The 13,991-nt window shown below is 30.4% G+C and overlaps 1 protein-coding gene across 1 annotated transcript; it reads right to left on the bottom strand.

The window, feature by feature from the left end:
- Positions 1-419: 419 nt before the first annotated feature.
- On the bottom strand, positions 420-9,667 carry LOC142318742 (uncharacterized). The gene is made up of 2 exons (XM_075355150.1): positions 9,529-9,667; positions 420-3,855 (listed from the first exon to the last, which is right to left on the bottom strand). Exon 2 carries the CDS (start codon positions 3,846-3,848, stop codon positions 2,379-2,381), a length of 1,470 nt encoding a protein of 489 aa, XP_075211265.1. The 5' UTR covers positions 3,849-3,855; positions 9,529-9,667; the 3' UTR covers positions 420-2,378.
- Positions 9,668-13,991: the final 4,324 nt, after the last annotated feature.

Genomic DNA, 13,991 nt, shown 5'->3' with positions numbered 1-13,991 from the left:
AAATACGAATATATGACGTAAAAATATGACAGTGAATAAAATTATTTTCTTAAAAATTTGTGCTTCATATAACTACAGTTATATTTGATTCATAATACAAAATCACATTAAAAAATCAGACATTAATAAGTCGTCTTATAAATATGTTTTATGCTAAGCAAATTTTTATACATACAAGAAACTGAAATATAAGGCACATTATATTGTATAAATTGAATTTTTTTAAAAAACTAATTTCTTTTTATTAAAATATAGTCAATATGCGATTATAAATTGTAATAATAATCATATATTTAGGTTGGACACTTACTGACAAATACCATTTGTACAATTATAACTGTAAATCATTTGACATTTTATCACTATTTACTTTTTAAATACTAATGTTTATAAAACAACAAAACTATCACAACATAATTAACACTTTTGCAATAAAAAAACTTAATTGTTACTACTATAATAAAATAAGAATAAGTAAAAATGATCGGTTGTATATTAAGTAAATGGTGCAATAAAAAAACTTAATTGTTACTACTATAATAAAATAAGAATAAGTAAAAATGATCGGTTGTATATTAAGTAAATGTTTATTGATAAACCTGAATATTTCTTTAAAAAAATTATTACATTCTGAAAAACAAAAAACAAGTTTATAAAAAATAAAAAAAACCACTAACTACTTATTACATTAAATCATATACAAATGCTTATAAAATATTTTCAATGAAAAAGGTAACTAGTAAATATAACATTTAAAAATGTACATACCTTTTTAATACAGGAATCCCTAGCTTATGGCTGCTTAGAAATACTTGGACAATGTTTTTTTTATGACCACAAACAAGCAAAATTATATCATTTTTATCAGAATGACATATGATACAACAAACTTACAAAACATCAGACCTTTACCGAATCACTGTCTTGGTTGATTCAAATCAAAACAGTGATTCAAAAGCCAGCATATGTTAACTTTTGTACCAACGGAACAACCAAATTATTATTACATCTACCAGCTGACTGTTTCTATATTAAAAAAAATTACTCAAGCTAGGTAAAAAAGGATGGATCAATTAAAAAAAATCTCACAATTAGTCATTCAATCACTAACTTTAACAATAAGTGATCTGGCAACCTAAGGGTCCAAGGTAGTTGTATTTTTGTATGTTCATTCAAACACTTATGCAAATTTATGGAAAAATTTCAAGCTCCACAACACTAAACCATAATAGTTGTGATACATATTTAACAGTATCAACTGAAATTTATTCAAATAGATATCAACATTATTCCTGTAAAATAAAGGTAGTTAAGAATTCTAAATGAGGACACGCCAATTGTTTGACTGATCCTGATATAATTAAACTGCCAGATAGGATAATTGTGTTGAAATTGACAACTACGTATCTGTGAAAAAGTTAAAAATTGCTTGTTGCAAGTAAAAAAAAATTAAAATCATCAAGCTTTTATTTGGTTTAGACTATTCAAGAAAAAAATAAAAAAAACTTTTGTAGTGTTACTCAAGTTAATCGTATAATATTAAAAATTATATGAGTGTTAGTTTTACGATAGAAAATAACAGAATTAGTCTAGAAAAGTAAAAATATCATGACTCTGGATGGATCGGCTGCGGTTAATGCATTTCAAGCATTTTGAACTAAGACAGAAGCTACAGATTATCCGGCAGCCTAAACAAAAAAATTAACGAATACGTAATTATATATATGTATGTGTGTGTGTGTGTGCATGCGTGCGCAATTTGGATTTAATTATTCAAACATTGCATAAATGATCCAGTCTCAATAGAGGTGATGCTTAACATTATAAAATGACAATTATAGCAGCTGTCAGTAGCTATATCAAAGCAAAGATTCAGACTAAATCTGATTCTATTTCGAATAAATTCAATCAGAATTTATTATTAAAATTGTAATTGTGTAAGAAAAAATCTTTAAAAAGAAGTTGAACTTAACCATTTTTTTGTTTTCTTTTCAGGGGGTTACGGAGGCCTGACTTTACTATACAGGCATTTCAATCATTATGTTGCCAATGGACAAATGCAACAGAGTCCCTGAATTGGTTAACAGGCAACCTTCCATCAGCTAAAACAAAATGCAACTAGCTCTTTGACCAAGATCACACATCCTTAGTGAGGAAGATGGGCAGGAGGATCAGACCTAAAATCACATAACTGATAGTCAGAAAAAAGGGACCAAACATAAGGGTAAGTAGTGAGAAAGGGATGATCTACCCCATAGAGATAGTTTAACATGCACGTAAAATAAAATTTTCTAAACTTACTTTTCAAACAAATCAGCATAGCTAAGCAAAGGATTCCTGTACACTACATAAGTATAATACATACAAAATAAATAATGTTATACTAAGAAACTTCGTACAAAACAACAATCCTTTTTGGCATAAAAAATTAACTTAGTATCATCTTTATATAAAAGAGCAACTGTCAGGATTTTTGGGAACTTAATAGTATCAGTTTTTTGAATAGCCTTATGTATATCCCAAAATTCAACATGAGTTGAGCCTACTCCTTCTCTATTAAATTCTGTACTTATTGTTATCAAAACACTTGAAAACATGGCTATAGGTGATCCTTCTAGCGTCAAACAAAAAAGTGTTTCATCTGTAATCGGATTAATTATTTGAAACAAATCATCTAAAGTGACACCAATTAATTTTGCATTTCCATTTGCATTTAGAAATATTATACCATGATCATTTAATAACAGCTTTCCATTATTTTTATCAAAAAGATAAAAATAATGAAATTCAAATCTTAGAACCAAATAGCTTTCATTAGTTTCCATCGTACATATCCTTGATGAAGAAGTAAATGAGTTATTTTCTAAAGTTTCAAAAAATAGTATACTTTTACTCTTTACAGAATAAGCTTGCACTGACCATTTTTTTACATGAAACGGACCACGCTGCACTGGTAAATTACCATATTCTGCTACTAAAATGTACAAAACATCATTTTTACTATGCAAATTAAATATAAAACTGTTTGTCAGATCTATATCAAAAATAACATCTGGTTCTTCCAGATCACACTTAATGTTGTAAACATGTATAGTCGGAGAATAAAATGTTCCAAAAATTAAATATGATTCATTAAAATGGAAAACAATTTCATCATCCAAATTCTCTTTGCTCTCCTTAACTAAAAAGCTTCTAGCATCAGAATCCATTTGCATTAAAGTGGGTATATCAACGTTAATAACTGATGATGCATTTACGATTTTAACACGATAAAGGTCAAGATAATCATCAGATTCAATCTTATAAATCTGAAGTAAATTTTCCTGAATTAATATCAAATATTCATTAATTATTTGTATGTAATCCACTGCACTAGTAAGAACACAGTTTTTAATTAATAATAATTTACCACCTTTCCTTAAGTCAAACAATTTAAAGGTACCATTATCAAATCCAAAAGCCAAAAGATTATGGCCATCAGAAGATACATAGGTAATATTACAACTTAAATCATTACCAAATGGACGAACAATAAAATCTGTTACTTTACCTAGACGCCAATTTTTCTGGAGCTGATTTTTAAGCACAAAATGTTTTTTCCATTCTCCCATATTATTAAATGCATCTATTTCACTCTGTGAAATAAAAGAAAAATGTTTTAAAAATTCCTTTAATCTGCCACAATCTGACCAATTATTTTCTAAACATAGATCTTTCCATAAAGATTCATTATTAGCAGCAATGTTCCACTTCTGACTCACCAAACAGCATGACAACAAATCACTCAATTTAAGATATGACAGTACCTGTTCAAATACTTCCGTAGGCAATGTTTTAACTGGATCCATTATTGATCTGAAAAAAATTAAATAAGAATTGTTTAGGAGACCTTAAATGAATAAACGCAAAGAAAATTAACATTTATTAAAAAATAAAACATGAAAATAAATATACTTGTACACACACATTTATTTATTAAAATGTCACTAGTTCATCTGATCCCTTCAAGGTGGGTCATCTAGAAAAATGTTGTATCAATTTCAGCAAATTTCTTTTTTAAACTTTAGATATTTGGCAGTAACAAAAAAATAAATAAATAAATAATTTTCTAATTTACATTTGATATAGCTTTTTTACCTGTTTATAAATTCAGTAATAATTATGTTAAAAAAACTTTTCAGTACAGAACAACAATCACCAGACAAAAACTAAATATATAATATTTTGTTAAAGTAATAATAATATTAAAAAAAATACAGTAAATTCAATGTAAATACACTTTTGTCCTTAATCCTGACATCTGGATTGATCTTATTTCTCAGAAGTTCTGACAAGATACTCTTTCAAGCATCTAAAATTAGAAAAGCTTGTTACTTTTTTGTGATATGCCAACCCCATGAATTTAAAGAATTCCAGTGTCTTAGTAATATGTTAGTATAATTTGAGAGTAATTAATATGAAAATATTTCACCTTCTAAATTTCAGGGAAATATAATAAAAAAATTACTTATGGATTAAGCTTAGTTAACTGTTTAGACACCAAAACAACTTTCCTGTTGTCTGCCTTCTTTTTATATTATCTGTTTCAAATAGTTAAATAATAAACCTTATGTCAAATAATCTAATACACTAGCAAAACAATATTTCTAAAAGAGTAACAGCATAATCTTTCCTTGAGAAGAGTTCTCACAATTCATTTTCAATTAATCATTTTTTATTTGTGTGATATTTGCATTTACATATACTTTCAAACATTCTTTAATTCCTTCCAACACAATGTTGAGAATGAACAAAAGTACCTTGCTGCACAGAATATTTATTTCACCATAAATCTATTTGAAATTTCAACATTACATTAACGTGACTTAAAAATTAAAATATAAAAAATATTAGAATAGTCATAAACACAAAAAAAAAATAAGGTGGTCCAAATTTTGAACCACCATGCTGGTTCATGTACTTATTGCATATTTGTTACTTCCTGTTGTGGAAATCTAAGAAACATGTCTTATTATTTTCTAGGCAAAATGCAACTTCTCAAACTGTACACAGCCAAACTTGTCCACTCAATTCATATGTAGATTGTAGACTGGTATAGCAGGAGGACAAGGAACTTTTGTCTCTAAACCATCCTCGTCTTTCCTTATAACAAATATTGTTACTTGAAGATCATGAAAATTTGTAATCAGATGAACAGTTCGTTTGTCTTTCCATTTAACGGCTGCTAATCCAGCACCAGTGCTTTACCATTCATATTCACCTGGACATCAGCTTATAATCTTTAAATTTTGGCAGAATTTTCATATTTGGATTGACTGTGCCACATGCGACGAAACCTCTGTTTCAACTGAACTTGTAAGTCATGGCTGTTAAAAAAAGTAATGAAAATATAATGTATGATACTTATTTTCAAATTCATTTAAAAGTCTTAAAATTACTGATGGTCCTAGGTTAAGTGTTTCACTCAGTGTAGATTTCACTCGTCCAGAAGTATCCAGATTTGACTGCTAAGACCCAGACCTTATAGCCATGTTTCATTATTTCAGTAAACTATAATCTTATCACTGATCTGAATCAGTGAATTCAGATCTAAGATACTGAATCAGTATCTTATCACTGATAGCTGAAATTATTGAAATATTGAAGGGTTTCTTGAAATTAGCAGATACTATAACTGGAATGGCCTCTATTTATATAGTTTATTGTATGAACTATCTGATCTTGATGGAATTTGGCTGTCATTAAGATGAATATTGCCAAGTAACCAATCAAATCAATTAACAGGCATGAGCTGACTTATATAAGAATCATGCACGTCTAAATCTGATAACCAATAATCTCTATAACTCAGAAGAGGTTTGATATCCATAAGAATATTCATACCTGTAAAAGTTTTAATTTCAGCTTTTGAAGTGTGTTTGAAATGACCTGGATTTCTTTTATGCAGAGATTGTTGAAATGCATATAAGTTAGTTTGATACACTATGTTTTCACTCACTTTGTCAGTAATAAATAAGTAAAATAATTCTATTGTTTGGTGTATTATTGTTTGGTTTATTGTTGGCATTTCTTTATGGCAACAATGCTTGGATCTGGTCCAGTAAAATTATTGAAAGAAGCACATGATCTGATATTTATTATTTCCCCAGTTAACATGTATACTTTATGAAAAGAAACCTGGATGTCAATGTTTGGTTGTATTGAATTCTTACATTTGGCCAAACAAGCAATAGGCTGTGGGTCACTGTAATTAATTGCAGGCTGAGGATTGGCGAATCTAGTAGTAGGCTGCCGGTCACAAACTTGTGATAGGCTGCTGATATTCATTAAGAGATGGCCTATGAGAGATGGCCAAATTGTGTTGTCAAGATAATAGAGGTGTGTTTGCTGTTCATTAGTGGAAGACTGTTCACAACTTACACTTGGATCAGATATCAGTAAAATATTATTTAATTCATAAATGTCTTTGTCTGAAGTCATTGATAATTCAAATGCTTCTGGGTCAAAATTATCTTCAATGTCACTTATGGAATTTGTATTTGAAGGTATATCATTGTTCAAATCTTCATAGATTTTGTTCTTTGTAGTTAGTTTTTATACCTATCTACATGTTTACTCATTGTAATATACCTAACCAAACTTTCACGGCACACACAAACTAGCACGGTGGTACAAAATTTGGACACTCACATAGTCAGAAGAAAAAGTTCAAGCACATTTCAAGTATTTGATGGACACCAGAAAAAAGATAAATAATTGAACTTTAATATTAATATAATTTCAACTGTAACAGACTAAATAAATCTTACTAAACAATACCAACATATGTAGCAATATTGTAATACAACACGACTGGTATACACACATTCTATCAGGTTGTTTACATCGAGCAAACAAAGCAAACAGGTGTGCCAGGCATGTACATTGGTTCAAAAATATCATATAATATAATCAGTACAAAGTAGTTCATAATCTAAATCAACATGCCAAAATGATATTTACAAAAAAGAAGTGATCTATATTTTGAATCACCATGCAAGTTACTGCTGAAAAATAGCGGTCTATTATTTTAACCGCATGCTGGAAAGAGTTAACAGGTTTTTGAATGGCATGTGTTTCAATACTGGTAGATGTCAGTTACAGATGCATCACTTTGGGCATCCAACCACCAGCAAATTGCTTTCAAAGTGTAGAAAAAATATCTGAACTATAGCTGAATATACATTTACTGATTATATATATATATATATATATATAAAATCAGTTACAGGGTTTGAAAACAAACCTCAAACTGAAAACTTGAACATGTATATATTTTTTTTTGCTAAGTTTTATCTCTTGGCACTTATTACTATTCAAATTTATGTGGATGTGTGCTGCGACTTTTAAAAATAGCTAACCATGACACAAGTTTCATCTCTAGGATCAACATGCATAAAAGAGTAATCCAATGCAACTGCAGTGCAACACAAAAAGAGTGCTTATTATTATTTTCAATACAAAGGGCACTGTTCACCAAAAAATTGTTCTTTAAGCCACTGTGAATTCTGGCTTTCACTACCATGATTTGAGATGTGTGAAACATGTTAAAAGCTCAAAACTCAGGAAAAACCAAAACTTAACTGTTGCATTAACTAACAGACCCACTCACAAATCAAAATTGTGCATTTTTTTTAACACAAACAAGGTAATTATACCACACCCTTTGTACTTTCCTGACATAGTCCTGCTGTGAATTAAAATAAAACTCCAAGGCAAATAGTTTTGACATCACATATGAGTTTGAAGCATATATCATAAACAATGCAGATAGCCTTTACAAAAAGGACTTTCAGAACTTTTTAGGCATGAAAAAGCCATTGATATTACTCTACATATTCCCAAGGAAACTGTTTAACAAAATAACAGGAATTTTTAAAATAAGATAAGCTTATGTTTTTTATATCTATCACAAGAACTCACTGATATAACTTTTTGTTATATAGATAGGTAGGTATTGGGATAAAATACACATAATAGACAAAATACCTTTCTTCACAATAACAGTACTATTTTATTCAAGTTTGATCCTATTGTATTAATTGGAAAATGACCTTTTCCACTATGGGACTGCACAGCTTAAACTTTTTCCAATAATGAAATAAACTAGTTTTGTTATTTTAATACTTGACTTCTATAGAAAAAAAGTTTAAGCCAAGCAGTCCTATAGTGGAAAACATCAAAGGACCTTTTCCACTACGAGACTGCACAGCTTAAGCTGTTTTCAATAATGAATGAATGAGTTAAGTATTCACTGTAAATGTCACTTTTGTTATAAATAGGTTGTATATAATTTGTACATTTAACATTAATTAGATAAGGTTAAAAAAAAAAATTCATCAACATACTGAATTCATCAATATGTACTGAATCAACATAATCTAACCAAACAAAACTTACGCTTGCCCGTCAACTAATTTATAGGTATGTTTTGATTACTTAAATAATAAATTCAGTAACTGCTGCTTATAGTAAAGCTGTTATTTTAATACCAGACTTACATTAAAAAAAAGTTTAAGCCCTGCAGTCCTAGAAAAGCTAAAAAAAAAAAATACTATTAAATTATCACATCATGAGATCAGCTAGCTATCTCTTAAGTTAATGTTCAAAATGAAATGGTCATAGAAGTGTATACATCTATGAATATGTAGGCATGTTTTGCCACAGATTACAATACAAGGGTGTACATTATTTTAGCATTAAAAAGAGAAGGGTGTTAAAATCGGTCCCAAGATCATGTTGTAAAGAATGCTTTTATCATATGTTTCTGAATTATCTGCATTATGTACAACTGCTTTTTATTATTTATAAAAATATTTAAAATTACAAAATACAGTAATAAAATGAAATGAGAAACTGAATTCTGCATTCACTGACATTAGGGGTATTTTTACTTACAATATGTAAAATTTTAATCTTACCCTATGATGCTACAGACAGAAAATATGATTTATTACTTGTTCACAGCAATAACAAATTTACAATATTACAAGTCAGGTTTTTAAAAATGGATTAGCAGCTATCATATTAGCCAAAGAAGGCTAAAATGTTTCACGATTGCTTTAAAACTATTTTAAAACACAAAAACAATACTAGCAATTTGGTATTTATTAAATTTATTTACAATGATAAAATTCTTAACTGTATTTTTATAATTCTTTTCATTACAATAATTTACGAGATAATTTAACCCGATTCAATCAAATACAAAAGTGTAAATTTAAGGGTTATAACGAAATTTGAGGTGTTAATTTTGTTAGTTAATGTTGAATAGTTTTTTTAAAGAATACATTTATAGTTCTTCAACAAGGAGACAATTTGGTTTGATAAAAACTGATTATTGTATACAATTTTCTCCTTTTGTCACTTTGACGTTGTTGCTAGCGTTATTTACGGAGCTTATTTTGGCAAAGGAGTTATGTCATAGTTTATTTTAGAAAATAAGTGCAAAGAAATATAGCACATTTTAAATTAGTAAAAAATACTTACAAGTCATAGTACTCTCTCAATTAGGAATTTCATAAAGTTGACAAAAAATATAAATCAACATAAACCAAATACACTACGTTAGTTCACAACAAACAACAGACGAATTAATTACAACAGCTGCTCGCTTTTCATACTCAATCGCAGGGATTCTGGGTAAAGTCAGCTGATTACTGCTTGCTATTATTGTTAAAGTATTGCTATCTAGCGATAAGAGAAGCAACTTTTGTATTTTTGCTTAACTTATTAATGACGTTTAAAAGAGAAACGTATATCGTAAAAAGAGTTAAATAACTAGATTCAAACGAAGAACAGATCTAATAAATTAACAGTATCAGTTATTTGTTAAGAAAGCATTACTCCGAGGATAATCTCTTTTTAATATCCATATTTTTAATAATGTTACAAGAAGCATTAGTAAATGAAAATTATAGTACGCTATCGTAAGTAATAATATTTATTGGAAAAGATTTATTTTTTAAATTGGGATTAAATGTTGACAACTTAGAATTTACAATTAGAAAATTTTAATTTACTTGTTTCTCAGAAAATATTCGAAAGAAAGATTAGCCATGCTGTTGTTTTGTGTAACAGTCTGTTTTATAAAACAAAGTAGCCGTACTTTAAACTTAGTATAGTGTGATACTTGACACAAATACCATTTTGTTTGTGTTTATGAAGTTGAGTCCAAACATAATGCTATATCCATTTGCCAATGTTTAGCACTAGATGTGCCATACATGTACAATTTTTTTTTTTTGGACATGTGGTGATATTCTGAGAACGATATAAGTTTAATTTCAGCTCTACTCAGATAAAAAAAGTAATTGTAGGTCAACAATTACTAGTCTTTAATTCAGGAACTACTTTTAAAAAAATACTCTTTTTGGCATTTTTATTTCATTAAAATGTTTTTAGTATATAAATACTAATATTTACACAACCTTCACCACTGGTGAATTCAGAAAAAGGATTACGACTTGCAATCATGTACAGGTGGACAGTATGAGATCGGTGGGACCACTTGTGTACATAATATGATAAATAATACTACTTTTTATATAATCATCACACTTATAAACAAACTTACACTTCAAACCTCATTTTACTTTTTTTTCAAATATGAAACAACAATCTTGCAAAAATTCTGGGTAATTCTGTATTCAAAATAGAAACATATACACTTAAAAAAAAAAATGGAAGAAAATTAGTCGAAACTGGAAACGTTTTTACAGCACGCACACTATAAATATACAGGTATTCTGCATAATACTATATTAGTTAACATACCCAACTTTATAACTGATAGCTATGATAAAAACCTCAATACAATACAGATTTGTCTTGTGAGAAGATGTCTTTCTTTTTTCTGTTTAGCCTCCAGAACCACTGTAAGGTATTACTTCAGAGGATGAGTGAACAGTTACGGTCTACGTGTCCAGTATACCTGATGAAGTACTTAGTGCAGTCATTACAGTTTTAATTTTATAATTCTGGATTCTTGAGTTCATCATTGTGTTGGTTTGTCATATGATCTTTGGTACTTTCTCTATTAATTTAAAAGTGAAAATTTTTTGACATTTTTATATAACTTCTTGCAACATTTTTTGTTGAATAATTTTGTAGCAACAGGTTAATTATCTGCTAACATTTCTATTTAGAAACAATAATTTTCATTTGTGGTAATGTTTTCTTTGGGGAAGAGAAACATACACAGTATCAAATTGGATAGCATTAACTGTATCGTGTTTTAAGTACAGATGGCTAAAAGTGTTAAACATAACATGTGTTTTTTAACAATGTACTGTTTAGTTTTCATTTTGAAACTGTAATTTTCTCTTATTCATGGTGAGTTCAAAATTATTGTAGATTAAAAACAATCAGAATTTTAATAACATAAAATTTAATTGCTCTATTTACTAATTCATGACTCATTATTTAAAGTGAAGTTGAACTTTGCACTAGGGGAAATATATCTGTTTAGCCTGGAGGTAAAGAACACCACCTCCATTTTTAAAATTTAAAAAAATTAAATTTTAGGCAATCCTAAAATCACTGGCAATATGCTTGCTTTTTTCCGGGGATTCTTGAATCACCGGACGTTTCGTGTTCGTGTAGACGATTCACTTTCAGACAGTGTCGTCTCAGAAAATGGGGTAGTGTATTAAGTGCCACCTTGTTTTCTGTGGCCATAAACAGCATTACCACTTGTGTACAGGCTTCTGTCTCTTGTCTTTTCGTTGATGATTTTGTTATTTACGTTGCGAGCCGCTCTACACCCACTGCGGAGCGACTGATGCAGAACACTATATTTCGCCTTGAGGCTTGGTCAGGGACTACTGGTTTCACATTTTCACCCGACAAGACGAAATGTGTAGTCTTTTCTCGGCTACAGAACCCTTCTAATCCGCGGGTTTTTCTGAACAGGGAGCTTATTGCTGTCTCTACTTACGTCAGGTTTCTGGGTTTGCTTTTTGATGGCCGCCTTACTTGGGTCACACATATGAGGGATTTGAGGACAAAGTGTTCCAAACTTTTGGATATGATGCGGGTTCTAAGTAACACCAACTGGGGGGCCGATCGGTCGTGTATGTTACGTTTTTACTACTCCTTTGTTCGTTCCCGTTTGGATTATGGTTGTCACCTATTCCTCAGCTCGTCAAACCGTACTTAAGATGCTGGACGGTGTGCATCATTCTTTTCTTCGGGTTGTCATGGGTGCATTTAGATCAAGCCCTATCGCAAGTTTACTTGTAGACAGTGGTGAGCCATCACTTTGGGACAGACGAGCCCAGCTTTTGTTATCTTATTTTGCCAGTCTCAGCGGCCAGCCAAATCACCCACCTTTTGACCCAGTTCTTAAGAATCCTAATTTGAGGAAGTATGAGGACCGTCCACGTTGTACACGACGTCTACGGCGTATGAGTGTTGGCACTCCCTCGTTCTTTCCATCATGTCCGTGCTTGAATCCCCCGTGGAGAATAAACCATGTAAATTTTACGTTTGATCTTACAACGTATGATAAACAATCAATGCCACCTATTGTTTACCAGCAGGTGTTCCATTTTCTCCTCACCAAGTCGAACCCAGACGTGGTGGTATACACTGATGGGTCGAAGCATGACGGTAACGTTGGTTGTGCTTTTGTTTTCAATGAACAGACTTATATGTTTGGCCTACCCGGTGTTACGAGTGTGTTCACCGTGGAACTACTCACTGTGGATAGAGCTCTAAGTATCGTTGGCCCTAAATATAGGAACATTCTTATTTGCAGTGACTCGTACAGTGCTCTCCTGGCGTTGGTAAACCTTTATTCCGGACATCCTGTCGTCGTTGGCATTTATGATAAAATCACTGAGTTAGAAAAACGAAACAAGGGGGTAGGTTTTTGCTGGATCCCTAGCCACGTTGGGATTCTTGGTAATGAGAGGGCGGATTCTACTATATTAATCATATAAAACAATCACTGCAAGCAAGCTGGCAAAGCGGCTGGACGGCTGTCGTCGATAGTAAACTTCGACGGATAAAGACTCAGTGTTGCCGTGGGGCTCCTCTTGCAGGAACTCTCGTCATGAGGAAGTGGTCCTCTGCCGGTTACGGTTACGAGGATCACACACGAATATCTAATGTCAGGAGGAGACCCACCCCTGTGCACACGATGCAACTGCCACATGACTGTGCACCACATTCTCGTGGACTGCGTATGTTATGCGGCATTGTGTCGTCATTGCTTATTTATAAATTTTTGTTTTGAATTAAAAAAAAAGAAATGGGAATGTGTCATACCTCTACATCCTTAAAAATGTTTTTTATGAATTCTATCATCATGTTCAGAGATTTGTGAAAGAAAGGCAGTAAATTTGAAGAAAATTACATTTTATTTAGAAAAAAAAAAATATTTTATTAAAAATATCGTTCATAAAAGATAATAAATGCAACACACCTCCTGTTACAATGAAAAGAAAAAGGCAATTTTAAAAGACAAGACTGATACAACAAAAATTTACAAAGAACTAAATAATATCATTTCTTCAGTAGTAATAATATTTATTGTACAATAAAAATTCACAAAACATGAAAATTAATTATAAAATAGCAGAAAATCTGCAACATATTCAAATACAATTTTATAAAACTAATAGTTTAAATCTTTCATTAAAAATAATTTCTTCCTGTAGTCTTCATCACTTTGTTCTTCAGGGAAATCATTTACTTCACTGTAGTTACATATATTTTTATAAAACAGATGACACTGTGATTGTAAATATTTAAGTAGAATTAACAGGTCTTTGTATTTTAATTGTGATATTGGATCTGGATCGACTCTAATGACATCAAGTACATCTGGAAACTTGACATGGTTTTTCTCAAATTTTTTTATAAATTAATCAAAATAAATTCTTTGTCAACATCTTCATATTTATAAAATAATTCATCAATATTTTCTTGCTGAACTTTAATATGAA

Source organism: Lycorma delicatula, chromosome 2, assembly GCF_047948215.1.
Source record: "Lycorma delicatula isolate Av1 chromosome 2, ASM4794821v1, whole genome shotgun sequence".
NCBI classification, from domain to species: Eukaryota; Metazoa; Arthropoda; class Insecta; order Hemiptera; family Fulgoridae; genus Lycorma; species Lycorma delicatula.
This window is presented reverse-complemented; position numbering and strand designations above follow the sequence as displayed.